Raw genomic sequence first — 20,587 nt, forward strand, 5'->3', positions numbered from 1 at the left:
TCATCCCCTCAAAATACAAGGCACTTTAAATAAGTTTATCATAATCAACATAGCTCAGGCTTGAACAAAGGATATTTCTTTCACCCACGCAGACTCTCCAGGCACTGGAACACAGTAGAAAGTCTGTCTCTCCAAAGTGACCATTTGTGAGGAGTTTAAATCAATTTCCTGTTGAGGCTAGGATACCAATAATAAATCACGACACTCAATGTTAAAAACCTGAACCTGTTTGTTTTTAAGTCATTTCCTTTCTCTGTCAGTAGAATTATGTACTTATCCATAATAAGTTACAATAGGCAGCTTCCTAATGAAGCAATTTACTATCTAAAGCACAGAAATTAAGACTATAAAAACCTAAACACAATCCATTTGTAATTTTAAATTGCATTCCATACAAATTTTCCAGTTTGTTTGATCTTCCAGACCATATTTTTTGTGCCATAAGAAAAAGGGATCTGTGTAAAGATATTCTTCTGCAATTTTTCCATGTTTAGTTGGATATGTTTTATTCCATTCTTTCAATAAAAATGTTAAATTTTTGGTGCTTTCAGTCACTTTAATCTCTTGGGCAGAAGCAATAATCATTCATTAAAGGATTCCCTTACTATGGAGCAATAATTTAATGACTGATTCCTTGGTCTCAAATGCAATCAATGCAATTGCACGAACAATGTCAAAAAGCTCATTTAATTTTTTGATCATTCTTATTTAAGAATGTATTGAAAGAAACAGAGTGATTACTAGATACTTACTCTCTACCATATTTGTGTGCTACAACAGTAAGAATGGTGTAAGTAAGCAGAACCTGCTTATAACCATGAATTCAGATACATTTTGTAAAGCAAAATGTAAGTCTCTTTTTTCCCCCGATACTTTGTAACGGAGACTGCAATTCTAGTTCTAATGAAGTTGTTCTATCAAAAAAAAAAAAAGTAAATTGACTTCACTATCAAAGTTATTTAGCTGAGGTTAGTCCTGCTCTGAGCAGAGTGGTTGGACTAGATGATCTCCTGAGGTCCCTTTCAACTCTATGATTCTAAGAGTATATTCCGTTAGGGAACATGTTTTGCCAGTGGTCTGTCTTCTTGAAGGGATACTGACCAAAATTTTAATTCTTGGCCATAACTAACATCATCAGTATGCAAAACTAATTTTAAGTGGCATGGAAGTGGCTCAAGACCTATGAGCAACAAGGAATGCTTCCCAAGCCTGGAATTCACTTTGAATCCCAAGAGCTGTATATTTCCAGGAATTGAACTGAAGGGTTGAAATAATTAATACTGAACTTATACACTGCTTTTCAACTGAACTGCATTTTATAGACATTAATCAATCTTTACAACACTTCTGGTTTCCACAGTTTTGAAGACAGAAAAATGGAAGTAGAGAAGGGAAGAACAAAGAGGTTGGTGCAAGATCCATATCACTCTCTAAAAAAAAAAAAACCAAAAGTGGCAGAGATGATACCTAGCTGACAAGAAAAGGGAAATCAACTGATTTATTTTAATTAATTTGAAGGTTCATTGCATGTTTTCTTGGAGGTCATTGTGGGGAGGAGGAGGGAGACAAGAGAATGAAAAGCTGAAATTTAATATACTACATTAAGCATTAGTGCTTAAATTGTACAGCAGTTGCACAACTTACCCCACATTCTGCTACATCTCTGTATTTACCAAAATGCAAAACCTGCCAACAAAAAAAGCAATGTGATAATTCTGTTCCCTTTCAACATCTTGAATCACATGAATTACTACTGATAACAGAAACTAAGTCATTAGTCTTAAAGTCCTTCCAAAAAAATCTCTGTTTAAATTCTATAGACAGATAAGGGAAACATTCATTTCTGTTCCGACAAAACACTTGTTATAATAATTTCAACAATTTTATCTACTTGTAGCAGATCACAACCAAAGATATAGTAAAATGTTATGTCCCTAATGTCACCTGAGTCTGTTTACACTGAACTAATGTTGTGCAGCCCTTGAATACACAAGGGGTTCAGTTCAGTAGACAGAGAAGTGTAAAGATGTGAATGAAGAAAAGTTAGTTCACCCTAATCATTTACCCTAACAGTTCATCAGTATTTTACTTACACGTGTTTTAGTATTTGGATCAATTGTTTCATAGACTCCCATGTAAAATTCAGAATCAAACATATCTTGAACCATGCAGCGGAATTTCACTAAACTGTTGGGCTTCAGGTAATGTAGGGGAACATCATTCAATGATGGTACCTTTAAAAAGTATGAACAAACATCAAATTAATAGTAGACTTTATTTTAAACATCTGATATATAAAATACTGATAAGTACCATGAAGGAAGTCAAATAATGTAGAGATACCATCCCATATTTTAGTTACTATCCTCAGGTCATCCAGCACCCTTAGTATTCACTTATTTTCCTCAATGACTTCATTATTGCGAGCAAGATTAAGCACCCTGGTCTGCTACCATGTAGTCAGTTATGAGACTTAATTTTTTCTCATCTGTCCTAACCCAAACTGTGTAAATCACATTTCCATCTGAAATTTTTGTACCTACTGTTGTTATAGATAACAGCTAAGATGTACCATAATTAAAAGATTAGAGAAAGTATATTTCTGTATCTAGTTCCAGTTTGTTTACTTTGGCCATTTGACAGCTCTTTGTGTATAATTAGTTACACAGATTTGGTGATGGTGAGTTGCACTGACACCTTGTTGCTGTTACATCAAAGCCTGGGAAAGAGCAAAGTTGAAAGTGAAGCAGAACAGGAAGATGGTAGTCATGTGAACAGAGAGGAATGGAGGTGGGTCTATTTGTGAGAGTGCTGCTCTTAGACCTTTAACAGGGGCATAAGAAAAAAATACACGTCCTCTACAGAATTTTAGAGAAATACTGTTAAAAGGGCATTTTATCAGAAAGCTTTTTAAAAATTATTGAATTTAAAAAAAATTAAAGTTAACAGTGTTTCTTGACCGAGATTTCATTTTCAACTGACATCCCTTTTTGACACCCTTGATACTGCACTATCTTAAATTACCTATTCTTTGAATAAACTCCTCTTAAGTAAAATTCATAAAGTATGAAACTTAAGAAGAAAATTAAAATGGTAAAAGTTACTGTCACAGGGTGGCTGGCCCTTTAGGAGGAGATGGGTCACAGTCCTATCTGTGACACATCCAATGGGAAAATGAAGGTCATGTGACCCAACCAGGCCTCTGGGATAGATAGGGGAGCAGAATCGGTAGAAAGAGACCAGGAGTATACACAGACTTAAGCAGAGACTGAGGGATGCAGAAAGGAGAAAAATCCTGCAGGAAACCCTGAGACACCAAGGGAGAAAAGACTCCACCTAGGTAGGGCTGGGAGTGGCCTGCCAAAGCAGGGAAGACTCAGGCAGAAAGGCCTGGGAGTGAATCGATGAAGTGTGGGAAAAGATGAATACATACATCTTAATCTATGAAATTTCAATCTATTGACTTGTAACTTGGGGACTTTGAGGACTTTATTTTGGACTTGTTTATGATAAGAAGCCAGCCTGGTAAGGGTGTTTATTGGCTGCAAGAAAGCCTTTGTAAAATTATCGAGGAGTCCTGAAACCAGTAAGCTGATGTACATACAGTGGGATGCACAGAAGGTTTTTACAAAAATCTTTAGTTTTATTCATTTACATAGAGGAAAAGCACAACTCTGAGTAAGGAGAAACACAAAGAGAATACTGCCATGTCACTGCAAAAACAAGAAAGATACTGCATGCAACTCTTCTGATTATCAAAACATCCACAGTTCCAAATGGCCAAGAAAAGGCAGCCAAACACACAGGGCTCCTTGAAGGTAAGGGAAGCTTTTCCATATGGGATGACATGACAATGGAAAAGAGAAGAATATGGGTTGTCCAGGCAAACCAACTTCCACATGACTGGAATGACACCAGCACAAGCTATACTAGAAGTCTATATGATTTTGAAAAATCAGGTCTTAGTTGGATTGTCAGACTCTGTGTGTGTGTGGGGGGGGGGGGGTGGGGGGGTGGGGGGGGGGGGGGGGAGGAGGAGACCATCTTAAAATATAGTTATCAGAAAAGTTAATATGCAAAACTGGCAACTTTTTACTAAACATCAAATCTGGTGTTTATTTTGAATCATCTGCTTACTTTAAAATAAGCAAATAAGGTTTTACTACTTTTAATCCCTTTTAACCCTACAGGGCTAACACAGCTATGTTGGAGAGAACGAATTCTATTCCATCTTGTGTATTATCAACAAAATTGTTCATTAACTTCAATTGCAGAATCTTTTGATGCACAATACAGTAAACTAACTTGATTTTTAGATTCCAAGGTGGGAAAAATATCTTTTCTACCGTTAAAGTGGGCATATTTAACCTGAAAGTTCCTGAGGGCCAATAAATATAGAATTCAGTGTCAATTTCAGTCACCTTTCAGAGTAGAAGCATGCTTTGAGGAATCAGGTGTATTGCACCTTATGTTTACAAATGAGGAGAATGTTGTAATCAGATTTCCAAATACAGGGTAGGAATTTGGATGGCACAAAAGGGTGCAATTAGTGGGAGGTGTGAATTATTTTTTTCACCAACAAAACTGAAAGGCAGAAGCCATAACAGCTGGTTCTCCAATCAGCTGAAGCATCAAGTATTGCAACAACAGATCATGATCAGATGCTAAGTTGCAGGAAACCACAAACATTTGGTGTACAAAAATGTATTTCCAATTTACAAGTAGTCAGGGAAGATTTTTATGCCTACACAAGCACTCAATATAGAGGACAGCATTTATCAGCTACTGCCATCTAATGGACCACATTTAGGTGGCATTCAATTGTTTAGGTCCTGATCCAAAGTGCACTGAAGTCACTTCAAATGATTTCAAGATACACTTTGGATCAGACCCTTACATATTTTGCTTTATGTCCAGGTTTTTCACATTTAAATAACTTTAAGATAAACCAAATTTTGGGCTAAAACTGCAACAATGTCCCTTTCAGATCAATATGAGCAAGTTCCACAAATGCATTTCTAAAGGACAAACTTGTCAAAAAAGCCAGTAAGTCCCTATAATACAGAGGCAAGAAGGCAGGAGCTAAAAGAATGGAAAACTCCAAACAATTTAACCAATTTTACCCAGTTAGTTGCATTATTTTCTTTTAGCTTCTCTCTAAAGTATTCAGTTACTTTCTTCTCCCAGTCAGGATTTGGACCATTTTGAGCTAGAAAACAAATTGCATTAAGGATAGCAATAGTACAGTACACTGGACTTTTATTCAGCACTCTGAACAATCTGACACTCATTCTTAATCTGCTGATGTTAAGGGGATTTTATCCTTATACAAATGTATATTATAACAGCCTCGATAAGGCGAGATAAGGAGAATATAGCCACTGTGTAGGTGGGGAGAAGTCCAGACACCACAGATTTCAAATACACTGGAGACCACTGGGAAGGGCTGAGGGATTATCTGTTAGCCTTCCTACCTAATGTGCATGTATGATCATACTTTTGGGAAGTGTTTATTTCTTCACAAGCTCCTATTCCAGTAATTCAGAAACCTGGAATGGTGTTTTGGTTAAAATCAAGAGCCTCACTGGCATATCCTTAAGTAGTGGTACTGATAGCTGAGAACTATGTACCCGTTACTGGCAGGGGGATATAATCAATATCATCGGGATTTTGCCTCATTTTAAGGTCTTTAGGGTACTGGGCATCAAACAGAGCTCATGCACTTTACAGATTGACTGGTGCTAGAGCTTATTAGAAAAATGTTTATAATTCTAGACAAGAACATATTTTAGAAACACCTAACATGCTTTGGCTCTGTCCATACTAGCTCACCAAACTGTTACATATACCTTCTTAGCTAGGACAGAATAGAAGCATAGCTTCTTAAATTGGAGTCCAATGTAGACAAGGTCCTAAATAATACATGATGTACAGCAGTGGCTCTCAACCAGGGTATGTGTGCCCCTGAGGGCACACAGAGGTCTTCCAAGGGGTACATCAACTCATCTAGACATTTGCCTAGTTTTACAACAGGCTACATAAAAAGAACTAGCAAAGTCATTACAAACTAAAATTTCATACAACTTGTTTATACTGCTTTATATGCTATACACTGAAAAGTAAGTACAATATTTACATCCCAATTGATTTATTTTATAATTATATGATAAAAATGAGAAAGTAAGCAATTTTTCTGTAATAGTGTGCTGAGACACTTTTGTATTTTTATGTTTGATTTTGTAAGCAAGTAGTTTTTAAGCAAGGTGAAACTTGGGGGTATGCAAGACAAATCAGACTCCTGAAAGGAGCACAGTAGTCTGGAAAGGTTGAAGCCATTGATGTACATACAGTACATGCAACTCATTAGGTAATCCTTGAAATTAGATCATTTCTAGTCTACTTAAGTTGTCTTCACTACTCCTTTCTACTTCTAGCTGCAGAAGTAGGAGGCAACTAGCTGCCCTCGCTTATCTTGGTACACACTATCTCCTAGCCTCCAATGACTTCCTAAATTGTTCTTCAGCAATATTTTACATTGCATAGCCCTATTTTCCTGTACAGTAAAGGGATCCTTCCTTCTTCCCCTCTAGATGAGCCCACAGTAGAGTTTGCAGAGTATTACAACAGACTCAAATTCAGGAACTTCAGCCATAACTTCCTAATACCATCCATGAACGACAGCCTCACTCTTGCAATACTTTATTCAACACAATAAAGGTTTCATTCAAGAAACGTAAACATGAGGAAACATGTAGGACGACAGAACAGACTGCCTCAGGAGGTTATGGAAGCTTCTTCACTGGAAGTTTTCAATAGCCATCCGTCCCGGGTGGGACACAACAAATCCTGCATCTTGGCAGGGAGTTAGACTAAACGACCCCACGCTTCTATGAAACTGCATTCCAATTTCAACTTTTCAGAGGAAGTTGAGACTTTTTTGTGAGAGGAGGAATCGTAGCAAAGTGGGATTATCAATGCAAGTAACTGTGTATTAACATCTCGGGCACAAGCAAATAATCGCGTCTAGCCCTGCCAGCGGTGTCTCGTTAGGAAGGAGACGCCTTCCTTGAAGATGGCATTTAAAGTCTCTTGTAAGAAAAGAATGTTGTTGTGTTAGGAGACGTTTTCGGAAATCGGTCTCAGGCAAGCTGCCTGACAGCCGGGCTAGTTACAGAAAGCAAGTCTCCCCCGCAATATTTGTAGCCCGGCACTTTTAACACTCCTTCCCCACCGAGCCCCTGGCCCAATTTCTCTGCTGCTGGTTATTTTAAGGCATAAACCAGTGTCGTCCCCCCCCCCACTACTGCTGTGGTGGCTTCCAGACTCGGTCCTGCACTAGAAACATGCAACGCTGCAGCTGGCTCGGCCCGCGCCCAGCCATCCCGTTCCTGGCCGTATTGATGACGGGACTCCCCCTTCCACGCGCTGCCAAACCGCCCCAAGCCCCGCCAAGCGGACACCGCCGCGGCCTGCTCGCCCCCACCCGCCGCCCACTGCCGTCAGACCCGCTCCCCACCCGGTGAGCGAGGCACCACACGGGCCCCCACTCCTCCGCCCCCCACGTATTCCGCTCCCCACAGCCGCCCCATTACCCAGCGCTCCCCGCCCCGAGCCGCTGTATCTTCCCCCGGGAGCCCTTCCCCGCCAGCCACGGCGCCCGGCCCGGCCGCCCCGCTCTCACCGAAGATGCCCTGGACGATGCTGAGGGGGCTGTTCAGCCAGTCGGCCACACACGGCATCTTGTGGGCAAGGCGGCCGGCTCCGCGTGGGGTGGGCGGGGGGAGAAGGCAGCTGGCGCTAGGGCGGGAGCCGGGATGCCCCGGGCCTGCAGCTCCCGGCGGTGGGGCCCTGCCGCCCCACCGTAGCCAGCCACGCGCTCGCCGCCCGCTCCCAGGCGAGGTGGGTCCCGAACTTCCGGCCTAGGCTGCCTCGCCTCCCTGAGTCTGAGAGGCCCGCGGCGGCAATGGCGGCAAACAGCCGGGCTAGGCCCGCCCCTCTCACCCTGACGCTGCGGCGTGCGGGCGCGAGTGGGTTCCGGCGCCGCCATCTTGGAGCCGGGCAGCGCTGAGGGCGGAAGGGGCGGGGTCCGGGGTTGTGCGGCTGGTGGCCGGCTGCGGCCTGGGGTGGGGAGGAGAGACGTGGAAGAGTCGCAGCTATGGCCGCCACGAAGCCCTCCGGGCCTGGCGCCGCCGCCAGCGGCACCAACCTGCTCTTCTCCTCCTCCGCTACCGAGTTCAATTTCACTGTCCCCTTCATCCCGGTCAGCCAGGCCCCCGCCGCGCCCCCGGGGCCCGCTCTCCTCGGCACAGGTAGGCTCGTGGGGGCTGCCAGGGTAGGGCCGGCCGAGGATCCTGCTGAGGCGCATAGGGTTGGGGAAGGGTGTTGGGGGGACTGATGGGGGCGGTGTCAGCGGTAGCTGGGGTAGTGGGGGAACGAGGGGGTGAGATGGGAGAGTCCCAGTGGGGGGGGAGGGGTGAGATGGGGGGCCTGATGGTGGTGGTGGAAACGGTGTCAGGGGTAGCTGGGGTAGTGGGGTCTGGGAGCCATGATGGGGGGGAAGGTAGCGGAGGTAGAGGGGTTGTGGTGAGAGGATGAGGTGGGGTGGTGGTGGGGGAACGCTGTCGGTGGTAGCTGGGGTAGTGGGGGAACGAGGGGGTGAGATGGGGGCCCCAGTGGGGGGAGGGATGAGATGGGGGCCTGATGGTGGTGGTGGTGGAAACGGTGTCAGGGGTAGTGGGGTCTGGGAGCCATGGTGGAGGGGGGAAGGTATCGGAGGTAGGAGGGTTGCGGGGGAAGGAGGAGATGGGGGAATTGTTGGGGGTATGTGGGTGGTGATGGTTGGATTCAGAGTGCAGCAGAGTGAGGGAGGTGACCACTCAACCCCAATTTTGTTGTCCAGTGTTGTGTCGGTACAGGTTGCCCTTTCCTCCTATTTCAACAGTGATGTCCTGCAGTATGCTACCTTGTGACACACAAGCATGATTTTTGTGCCATGAATAAAAGCCCTTTGGAGAGCTGCCCCCTAAAAATAAGCTTTTCTCTGGATCTTTCATTTTGATGATGATTTCCTTCAGAGATACATGCTTATTGTTTTCACTAGGGGTTAGCCCCAGGAGCAGGAATTAAATGGGGAGGGTGATGTATTTCGGTTGAAGGGTTCCTAGTGTTACATCACTTCTGGTGGCCTTTCTGAGTGATCCTAAACTGAGAGTAAATTGCGCCACTTCATATGTAGTCAGAGGGGAGACACAATTTCTCCTTTCATTTTTCCGCTTCGCGTCTGTCTGTGGTAGTAGTTCCTGGAACTTTATGTTCTACTTTTTCCTCATGAGCAGCAAGAAGGCAGACTTCAATTGCTTATTTCATATCTGCTCAAAGAAAACTTTCACTAGTGTGAACTGAGTTGTAGTTTGGCCTTAACCTACTTCTCATAGTAAGATTCTCTAATTGTTGTAGTAACACTGCAGCTCTAACTTTTGTTTCAGGCCCCTTTTTCAGTTTGTTAAGAAAAACTTTATGGAAAAGTTCTCTTTGGACTGAAATATCTTATGCATGATCTCAGTGGTTCTCAGTTCATGGGCTGCTTGAGGTACAATCAGCACCCACCTGCAGCCCATGTAACATCCTTAGGGCCATACAGGTAGTACATATATTATGTGGATGCGGTCCACAATGGTAAATAGGTTGGGAACCACTTTTATAATAGTAATCAACTTCTGGTATTGCAATAAGTGAATTGACTGCTAATGCCAGAAGTAATATATTCTCATAAATCTATCTCATCCTTAAAGGCTGGAAGTTGTGTTTTATTGTCCACATCTGAAAGTAATCTCAGTAGAATCTCGATTTTTATGAACACCGATCTTATTAATGATCAGTTATACAAACCACTTTTCCTGACAGGAAAAAAAAAATCATATAACAAAAGTGTTGTTGATTAAGGACAAATCAAGCTCTCTTCACATTCCATTGCCTTTAATACATTCAAAATCTGTGGTTTGGAGGACAAGAAGAAAGCAATGCAGCGTGTCATACTGCAAGTTATGAACTGTACCAGCTGTAATTCTGAGATGTTTAATTTTATGAACTCCTCGGTTAGTTTGTAAATAGGGATTCTATTGAAGTCTCTTGGCTAGCTGCAAATGAAAGAATCCATGTCATTATTGGGAGCAAAGATGAATTCAACAAGATCCCAAGATGGGGCAATTCTTTGACTATTGGTGAGCAGATGACCTTGGTTAGGGATGTGGTCACGGTTCCTGTTAAACCATAAAGACTGCAAATGTAAAGGAAACAATTAGTTAATATGCAGTATAGTTTTACATAAAATATATGAACAAAATTGCAACTGTGGTCAGCTCCTTTTTCTTTGAATATTTTATTTGCATATTATACAAAATGCCTGCCTGTGTTTACACTCAAATTTAGTGTTTAGTAAAGCTAAATGAAAACCATTTTTTGTTTAAAAAAAAACAAACAAAAAACCCCCCAAAACTTCCATCAGGAACCTTTTTCACACCAAGACATGTTAGTTCTAGCATATAGTGCTGTTTGGAAGGAATAATAGTTGGGTGTTTTTTATTTATAGGTATTTGGTAAAAAGTTTGCAATGTCTTGTCTTTTTTCAATATCAGTAATTATTATTGTTCATAATCGTCTACATTTTACATGTGATAAGGAATTAAAAATATAACACAGAGATAAAAAAGTTAGCAGTCATGGGAGTTTTCAAACACAAAGGTACACGTCTACAGACTGCGCATAAATAGTGCTTATCTTGGTAAGTTCCTGGTTCCTTTTGGCTGGATCTGAAATTAATATATTGAAATGTGTCACTTCATTTTGATAATGTTTGTAATGTGCTAGAGGAAAACAGGTAATTTAATTACAGGTTAAACTTTCTAATTTGCACTAGTGATTGGGAAATTCATTGTGGATTGAATTTTTCAAGCTCACTTTTTTGCTAACAAACATCTAAAAATTCAAGAGTACAGTATAATGACAAAGGGGAGACAGTTTCAGATTCAGGCAGAAGAGGTTAAAACAGAGGAAAAGAGGATGGAAAAGTATAGAAATACATACCTGAAGGTACACTGTCCCACGTTTGCCATTGAAGTTTAGTGATGCTAAGTGTAGTGGTTAGTTTTAGTAACAAAGGGCCTGAATCTTTGGGTAAACTTCATTTGGCAAAAGTTTGTATTGTTCTATGGTTTGAAAGTAGTATATAAGCATAACTTTGTGCCCTAAGCCTTAATTAAAAATGCAGTTTGGCCTTCACCACAGAGTGATTCACATACTTGGTTGGTTTTTTTATTCCAGTTTGGAAGTGCATAATATATTGGATAGGGCCCTACCAATTTCAAGGCCATGAAAAAGGGTCAATGTCAAGGGCCATGTCATGGACCGTGACATTGGCTCTTTCCTGTGAAATCTGATCTCCCCTGTGTTGCTGGGAGCGCCCAAGCCAGGGGCTCCTAGCTGTTAATTCCAGCCGGGTTCGGGCGCTCCTAGCAGAACGGGTGAGATGGACCCATCTCCAGTATCTCCCCCTGCTACAGGAAGCTCCAAGACTGGGCTGGAGGTTCCTGCAGCTAGAGGAGGCTTCCGACCTCCCCCATGCTGCTAGGAGCACCTCAGCCCAGCTGGGACTAGCAGCTAGGGGCCCCCTGGCTGGGGTGCTCCCAGCAGCATGGGGGAGATCAGAAGCCTTTTCTGGCTGCAGGAACCTCCAGGGCTGCTGCCCAGCCTCAAAGCTTCCTGCAGCAGGGGGAGGCACCGGAAGTGGGTCCGATGTTCCCCATGCTGCTGGGAGCGCCTCAGCCAGGGGCCTCTAGCTTCTAGTCTCAGCTGGGCTTGGGTGCTCCCAGCAGCACAGGGGAGATCAGACTCACCTCCCTGCTGCCTTCAGAGCTGACTCTGAAGGCAGCACAGAAATGAAGGTGAAAATCCTGCCACCCCACTACAACAGGTTTGTGGCCCCTCGCCCCCCAACCTGATTTTGGGTCAGGTCCCCCACAGTTACAACACCTTGAAATTTCAGATGAAAACCTCTGAAATCGTGAAATTGACCAATTTTCAAATCCCGGACTGTGAAATAGACTAGAATGGACCCTGAATTTGGTAGAGCCCTGATGATGGACAAAGGTGAGAGTAACTCAAAAATGCAGATGAAGTAACCTGGAACCACAACACATAATGTCACACTTTTATATGGGGGAGAAGCTTATTTCATTATAGCCTACCTTAGTAGCAATTGTGTGTGTAGTATTTTAAAAAAAGTTCTTAGTGTAGCTGTCTTTGAGAACCAGTCTTCCTCTTTGGGTTATCAATGGGTTATTCTCCACTTCCTCAGTGCACTATCGTACTGTGACCTTTCTTGGCTACAAATAGATCCATGTTATTGAAGGTTGCATACAGCTGTCAATATTTGAGCTGCATTCTTGTCTATGATTAAGTGGAGGGGGAGCAAAAGTGGTGTTATGAAGTGATTCTTACGCACAATCTGGGGGTCATTTTAGCTCCCAGTGTAACTTAGAACTGTCTCATAGTTTCTCTACATTGCGTTGGCTGCTAACAGCATTCAAGAGTCTGTTCTACAAGCCAGGGATTGCTGAAGTGCAATAATGCTAAGACCATGCCCTAGATATTCCCCTCACACATGTGAGGGCAAACTGTTGTGACTCTGAGATGTCTGATAATTCCCGTTTTGTGGTGCTGATGCATTGCAAAGCAGGAGTTACGGGGGATGAGGGTCTGGCCTTTGATTTATGATTGTTTTCTGTGTCTAAGTCATTATGTACTTGCTGCAGGTGAAATTCACCTGATGTAGAGGACCAGAACAAGGTTCCATGTCACTTAAGCCCTCTGCTGGCGCTGCCCAGGGTGGGGGCTTCTGTACTCCCTTTGTACCATTTGAGGTAATTTCTGCACCTGTCTTTCCTAGGAGTTTTAGGCCTGGTCTACACTGCTGTCAGTGTCAACGGTAGATACGCAAGCTATGTATTGAAATTTGTGTATCTCCCGTCAACTTACTAACGTTCCCTTACTGCAGTGTCTCCGCTACACTTGACAGGAAACGCTCTCTGTTCAACACGGTATTACTCTTTTCGGGAGGCTGGATTTACTGTGTCTGCTGGAGAGCACTTCCAGGATTGATTGTGCGGGTCTCCACTGCCCGCTCAGTTGATCCCACTGCATTGATCAGTGGAGCCCAACACAGTGCTCTGCTGCTTATGTGGTGAGTCTCCCCCTTCCAATTGAGACACACCCCATTTAGAATTGATGTTGATTAAGATGGGCAAGTTATTGGTGGATCGTTCCTGAGGGGAAAAACTGGCTTTGGACCAAAAAGGCCACAGAAACAATGTGGGGGAAATAAGCTTGAGTTCTTGCACAAAGCACAGTGCATAGAGGCTCTGTTCCCAAAGAGTTGCTTCCAGGGTACTGACTTTGATCGCTTGGAAAATGGGAAAAATCTAAAGATCAGGTAGGGTGTAGAGATGATTGTTCTTCTACTTCTAAAGCCTATCAGTATCACTCCAAGTTCAGGCAGAGGAGTTCTTCAAAGCTGCCAGCCTAGCATACAGGTAACCAGATAGCAAAAGTGTACCTTGTTTTGCCCCTATTTACCTCCTCTCTACTTGTTCCTTCTGTTGTTTACTCCTCTGCTAAGGTTTCTGTTAACAAATACTCACCTGCATGTTTGTTTCTCTTCTTTCTACCACTGCTCTCTCCACCTGCAGAGTGGTGTCCAGCTCTCTTAGTGTTGTTGGGTTGTTACTTTAAGACTTTTGATAGTTCAAAATCTAAGGTTTCTCCCACCTTCCTTAGCTATTGCATTGCTTAGTCCAAGGGTCAGTCTAGTAAGTAGTACATTGCCACATTTCATTGGCAAAAGATACATCTTCGCATGGACCTTCTTATTTTAAAACAAACACTTTTCTAATGGAAACTCTGAAAAGGCAAGGTCTGGCTTTTCATTGGAATAGGGAGTTTTGATTTTGAGTCGTCTTTTAATTGCAGCTATGTGCTAAAAAATCCAGGGAAGTGTCAGACAGCTAAGGAGCTACCATCAAAGGGGTTGCTCCCTTTAGCCAATGAAGTGAAGGGCATTTTAAAAAAAAAAGTATGTCTAGCAGTTCAGAAGAGACCCAAACACTGTCTGTAAAGTTGCTTTGGTGGATTTAGCAGCCTTCCCTTTCCTAGGAATCAGTAAGAAGCAATCAAAGTGTGTAGCAGAGTAATGAATAATGATGCGAGTAATTTTTCTGATCTGTAGTGTTGCTTGAAAGAAAGTTGGAAACTGGGTGGATAGCGTTCATAGCCTCCAGATTTAGGTTATGACTACAGTAGAGTTACAATTGTCTTTTTGTAATGAGGCATGTTCATTATGGCTCAATTGTATCTATGCCGCAGCTTTTCACAATTCTACAATACGTTGACCTTGTTTCCGTGTCCACGGCTACTTCACTACCTACCCATGTTTGCATCAGTGCTTTGGGAAAGTAAGAATTGTGTGCACAAAGCCATGGGCGCAAAGCAACATCATCAACAAAATGTTGAGAGCTGGGAGGACTAGCAATCAATTATACAAGCTCTGTTAAGCAGCCTGTCTAATGTAATAAATGTTATGAGCTGGCTGCAGGAAAGTAATTGGCAGGAGCGTCATGCAGTTAACTGCAACTTCCATTAATCGAGTATAATTCATGTTGTGGTAGACACCTAAACATGTTTAGAGCCAACCATGTCACTAACTGTTCATAAACTTATCTCAGTGTTCATAAACTTATCTTATTACCTGTGTGGAGGAAGGGGAGCTTTAGACAAGCTGCTCCAAAATGTTCATGTACTCTTGAACTTGCTTCCCCCTTGAATACAATAGAGTCTGAATAAGTCATCCTTCCAGTGCACATCTGTTTACAATGGCTTTTTCTGAGGAGGTGGAATGAGTTCAAATGGTCCTCTTTTTGCAGGTGGAGGAAAATAAAAGGGAGTAAAGTTCTTTGAGTGTCACCTTTTTACTATTTGATTAAAATTAATTTTTTGTATTGCACAAGTGCACCTGGGCTGGTGTGATAAGCACATTGTAAATGAGAGGAATTCAGATCTAAGGCTAAAAATCTAGGATTTTTAATTAACTCAGATTACTTTGCCTGTGTATTTCTAAAATGGACTATAAAAATTATTCAGATGTTTTGGACACTTACTACCTTATACTGTATACCATTTTTAATCTTCATGAATGTGATGTCTACATTCTGGCAAAACACTTAAGATAAGTAAAATATTAGAAATAGTTTATATGAATAGTTTCTGACTATAGAGCAAATGATAAAATTCCTTAGAATACCTCTATTAACCATTGTTATATGTTTCATTGCAGATGATTCCACAGATGTTGGTGAAGAGGACAGCTTCTTGGGTCAGACTTCTGCTAGTCCTAATCCACCACAGACTTTTAGCTATTTCTCCCAGGTACCTACTAGCAGTGATCCATTTGGAAGCATTGGGCAGCCACCTTTAACAACAGTGACACCATCTGTTGGGCCCTCAGCCATCTCCAAGACTCCAATTTCTCTCCCACTCCTAACTGGATCACAAGAGGGGCAGAATGCTTTTTCAGCAAATGTTCCAAAGTCACAATCATCTTATAGCGCCCCACCTACTTCCCTGGTGGGAATCAGTGCTTATCAAACTCCTCCAGAGAGTTGTCCCCCACTTGCAAACTTTTCTACTCCTCCCCATGGAACATCGCAGCAAGGATATAACCCATATCGCCATACCACCTTAAGCAGTAGAGCTAATCCTTACTTAACTCCACCACAGCTGCAGCAGACTCAGACACCAAGCCAGCTTGTCCAGCCACCACCCTCTGTACCACCTATCTCCATGTATCAGACACCTCCAGGATCATTGTCACCGGTATGTAAATGATCTTTGATTTCTTGGTGTTAATAGAAAATTATATCAGATTGTTCTATTTAATTACATTTTTTCCCTAACCATCGACTTAATTTTCTCTGTTTTTATTTCTGCTTCATTATTACCCTTCAACAGAATAGGAAAATCTTGAGTCCCTTTTGACCTCTGATATCAAAATGTCTTCACTGATCTGGGACCAGTTCTTTAGGAAAGTTTATTGATCAGCTAAGTGATATCTTCAGAGCCACATGATTTTAGTAGTAAGGCTCTGTAACAGATAAAATCCTGAATTCCTGGGTTTCATATGGTGAAAAGCATTTGTTTCTAGCTCCTGTTAGTCTCAAGATAACATTTTAAAAAATCTTTTGGTTTTGCGGGCAATCTGGTAATCAGAATGATTTCAATTTTAAAGGGATGATGTTAAGTTAAACATACCTTCTTACATAAACTTCTGGCTTCTGTTGCTCACTCGGGAAAGAGGAATAGAAAGGTATGTGCATATGAATGTATGTAACATTGCCAAATTAATGATGCCTGAAGAACCTTAACCTTTGAAATATCTTGACTTTTTGGGTGCTTGACCTTTCCACCTTTTGTCACATTAACATGAGGCTGAAATCTTTGATCCCATTGATGTCCATGGCAAAAACTCCCTTTTTGCAGTTAGGGCCTGATCCTGAGAGGTCATCAGCATCTGCAACTCCTGTGAAGTCAGTACTGAGCTTACAGCTATAGTGCTTCTCAGAATCACATCTTGAATTTCCTGAGTCATGGAGTAAGGATCCATTTGCAGGATCGGGGCCACAGATTGGGTGTTCTTTGAACCAAACAAATGCACACCACTCACTGAAGTTAGCTGCGCACACTTGCATTGGTGTATCCATCTCTAAGTGAGCAGCTAACAGAGTATATGTATGTATATGGTGCCTGTGGAAAAAAAACATTACAATAAACATGCTGAGCCTGAATTTTCAAACTTCAAACATTTATTTTAAAACTAATTTTTCAAACAAAGGAAAGCATTTAGTCCATCAAAGCTTGAAACTTCGGCAGTTTCAGTTGATTACTTTGAGAAGAGAAAAATATCAGATCTTTAACTTGAAACAATAGGATTTTTTAAAACATAATTATGTGGAGATCTTGTATATAAAATGTATATGCCAAAAGGTTAATGTTTTAGAAAGAGGGAATGAGGAGTGAGAATAACCTATATTGGGATATAAAATATACACAATAAACATAATTTGAGATGAAGAAATTTAGATCATATGTAATAAAACTAGTGTATTTTCAGTTTCCTCATTCACAGCTGGCACTGTCATCACCATCACAACCACCACAAGCCTCCAGTCCTGCGGGTCCAATGGTGCAGGCACCACCTGTTTTGCTACAGAACCAATATGAACCAGTTCAGCCCCACTGGTTTTACTGCAAAGAGGTGGAATATAAGCAGTTATGGATGCCATTCAGCATTCTAGATTCTGTAAAACTAGAAGAAGTCTATAACTCTGGTAAGTAGTGAAGCTCTTTACATCTTATTTTTATATTGTGGCTGCTTGCCTTTGAATGTGAAGATAGATGCTAGAGTTCTGTGGCTCATTTGTGAAGATGAAGAAATGCTGTGAGAATGTTGGGTGGTTGGCTTACTATTGAGAAGATAAATATGAACCATTCTTTTTTTACTAATCCAGAGGTTTACTGGGTTGGATATCTGCTATTTGGCATCATTACTATTGAGGTTTACAGATTTAATATGTTTGTAACCATCCCCACAGTAACAAACTCGCTGTGCTGCATTTCTTGTGATGGTATGCACTATATTTTCTCTTTGCTCCGCCTTGCACCTTCATTTTGGTGAGTGGGCAAAGAGTCAATTTTTTGGGTTGAAGATGATAGAGCATAGTGCATATTGGTCTTTCAGAAAAGAGGTGGTTGGTCTAACTTTTAACCCTATCTGCCTTGACAGACATGTCTCTTTCATTTACTTTTGCCAGTAATTGGAGATAACTTCTTATAAACTTAACCAATTTCTTATTTTCAAGGATCTGATAGAAACAAATTTATAAAGGGAAATATGGCAAAACATTCCACTGGCACTAAAGACCTTTTAATTAGAAAGTAACAGTGCTAGAAGGATGTGATTTCAAATGGATTTACTTATCTTGATATCTTGGCTTTTACAAGATGGTTATTAATGAGAGAATACAAGTTATGAGCTATCTCCAGGTGGGGGGAATGTAGGTTAGGGTGGAATGGGGTGGTGGTTTTGCAAAATGCTGCTGTGAGTGGAATAAGGTCCGCTGCACATAATCAAGCGGTGAGAGTAAACTTTCAAGGCTCAGTTTGTTGCACATTACAGTAAGAAAGATAATTGAATCTGACAGGTGGATACAGAATTAGGCTACTTGGGTGATCCGAGAAATGGTATACCTGTCTTATGAGAGGAGACTCAAAGAGCTTGGCTTGTTTAGCCTAACCAAAAGCAGGCTGAGGAGAGATGTGATTGCTCTCTATAAATACATCAGAGGGATAAATACCAGGGAGGGAGAGGAGTTATTTAAGTCCAGCACCAATGTGGACACAAGAACAAATGGATATAAACTGGCCGTCAGGAAGTTTAGACTTGAAATTAGACAAAGGTTTCAAACCATCAGGGAGTGAAGTTCTGGAACAGCCTTCCAAGGGGAGCAGTGAGGGCAAGACACCTAGCTGGCTTCAAGACTGAGCTTGATAAGTTTATGGAGGGGATGGTATAATGGAACAGCCTAATTTGGCAATTGACTGATCTTTGACTACTAGCGGTAAATATACCCAGTGGTCTGCGATGGGATGTTAGATGGGGTGGGTTCTGAGTTACTACAGAGAATTCTTTCTGGGTTTCTGACTGGTGAGTCTTGCCCACATGCTCAGGGTTTAACTGATTGCCATGTTTGGGGTCGGGAAGGAATTTTCCCCCAGTGCAGATTGGCATAGGCCCGTTTTGCCTTCCTCTGCAACGTGGGGTATGGGTCACTTGCTGGCGGATTCTCTGTACCTTGGAAGTCTTTAAATCATTATTTGAGGGCTTCAATACTCAGTCATAGATTAGGGGTCTGTTACAGGAGTGGGTGGGTGGGTGAAGTTCTGTGGCTTGCATTGTGCAGGAGGTCAAACTAGATGATCATAATGGTCCCTTCTGACTTTATAGTTTGAGTCTGAGAATTAGTGTTATACAACAAAGGATATGTAGAGAAAATTTCTAGCAACCTACTGGACTATTGGTTGAGGAACTTGCCTGTTCACTGTTGTTCTGATACTCAAGTTTTCATATTATTTCTCCTCCTGTTTGCCTCCTTCCTTTTGTGATCTGGTTTCATTTTCCTGTTCTGTCTATTTCCTGGTACTTGTGGTGCTGTCCCTTTTCACAGACTCCACTCTCTTCAGTATACTAGCAGGTGCCTGAAACTGACTGGAATCCTTGTTTTTGAGGCACTTCAGTTCATAGATCAGAATAATAGCATATTTTACTCTGCTGTCAGCCTACTGAATTTCATAATGGAACGAAGTGGAGCAACCAAGGAAAGTGGCACACCACAGTATGTCTGAATAGGTCTTTTCCCACAAGTGTTTCATTAACATCCTTTGTTCAACAGAAAAACTAAGTACTTCCAAGCTGCCAATCCTGAAAATGTTTTCACTCCTTTATCTAAAAGTGTGAAAAAATACATAAATTATAAGGAGAGAGGTAAAGTCAGGGATTTTGAACAGAGTTCAAAACAGCACAAGTTACTGTTTTAATGGGTTAACATCAGTCAGGATGCTAATCACTTGCACATGTCTCAAAATAGCACACAATACTATTGTAACAAAGCATGAATTTTGTATTCTAGTCCAACCTGATCCTGAGAGCGTGGTTTTGAGCACTGATGGGGGGCGCTATGATGTTTATCTGTATGACAGACTAAGAAAAGCTGTATATTGGGAAGAAGAACCATCTGAAGTGAGACGATGTACATGGTTTTATAAGGGAGACAAAGATAGCAGATTTATTCCTTACACAGAGGATTTCAGTGAGAAGCTAGAGGTCAGTATTACTTTTAAGTAAATATAACTAAGAACTTAACCTAACAATTCTGTGCTATTTACCTGCCTTCTAGAAAAGCTTTTACATTCCTGGTTGAAATTGTAGTTGAGAAAGGGGCTAAATTAGTGTTTTGTAATGCACTAAGTGCTTTAAGACTCACTTTTGTCCTCTTGTGCTTTTGTCCTGAAATATATTTATGCAGTTTGCCATATTATAACCTGAGTCACATCGTAGTGCTGTATATCTCTATTATTTTCCCTACTGCAAGTAAAATTATGCGAGTTGTGTCCTAGCATATACCCTAAGGGCTTGTCAACCTGGTGCATTAGTGAGTGCCGTGTTTCTTAGTGTTTCTTTTTGATACCAGAGACTGGCTTGCTGCCTTCATAAACTGTCAAAGATATCAGGGACCAGTGCCAGTCCACAGACCTGTATTTGAGAAATGCTGCTTTAGTTCACACCAGCTGGAGTGTAAATTCTGGTGTGCACTAGCACATCACTCACTAAAAGTTTCCTCGTGCACATTAACATAGTAGTGTTTGAAACAGGATTACATCACTGTGTACTAGGGAACTTTTAGTGCATGCCAGCAGGGTCCACACG

The 20,587-nt window shown here is 41.8% G+C and overlaps 2 protein-coding genes across 4 annotated transcripts in view; one reads left to right on the forward strand and one right to left on the reverse strand.

The window, feature by feature from the left end:
* The window catches only part of MCMBP (minichromosome maintenance complex binding protein), a 37,325-nt gene extending 29,355 nt beyond the window's left edge, over positions 1–7,970 (reverse strand). The window contains exons 1-5 of the mRNA XM_067561334.1: positions 7,682–7,970; positions 5,124–5,209; positions 2,094–2,234; positions 1,645–1,686; positions 76–177 (exon numbers count right to left, since the gene is read on the reverse strand). Of these exons, the coding sequence (XP_067417435.1) occupies positions 76–177; positions 1,645–1,686; positions 2,094–2,234; positions 5,124–5,209; positions 7,682–7,739 (429 nt within the window). The 5' untranslated portion in view covers positions 7,740–7,970. The remainder of the gene's footprint in view (positions 1–75; positions 178–1,644; positions 1,687–2,093; positions 2,235–5,123; positions 5,210–7,681) is intronic.
* A 110-nt stretch (positions 7,971–8,080) lies between these two features.
* SEC23IP (SEC23 interacting protein) overlaps positions 8,081–20,587 on the forward strand; it is a 41,685-nt gene continuing 29,178 nt past the window's right edge. Inside the window, exons 1-5 of one of the 3 annotated variants that reach the window (XM_067561330.1) lie at positions 8,081–8,309; positions 15,383–15,474; positions 15,826–15,921; positions 17,216–17,432; positions 19,791–19,984. In XM_067561330.1, the coding sequence (XP_067417431.1) occupies positions 8,156–8,309; positions 15,383–15,474; positions 15,826–15,921; positions 17,216–17,432; positions 19,791–19,984 (753 nt within the window). In that variant the 5' untranslated portion in view covers positions 8,081–8,155. Of the gene's footprint in view, positions 8,310–15,382; positions 15,922–17,215; positions 17,433–19,790; positions 19,985–20,587 lie in introns of all 3 variants that reach the window. The other 2 variants (XM_067561332.1, XM_067561333.1) reach the window with 2 other exon arrangements.

The sequence above is a fragment of the Emydura macquarii genome, unplaced genomic scaffold (assembly GCF_026122565.2).
Source record: "Emydura macquarii macquarii isolate MOO-44397 ecotype Brisbane River unplaced genomic scaffold, CSIRO-AGI_Emac_v2 contig_2372, whole genome shotgun sequence".
Classification (NCBI taxonomy): domain Eukaryota; kingdom Metazoa; phylum Chordata; order Testudines; family Chelidae; genus Emydura; species Emydura macquarii.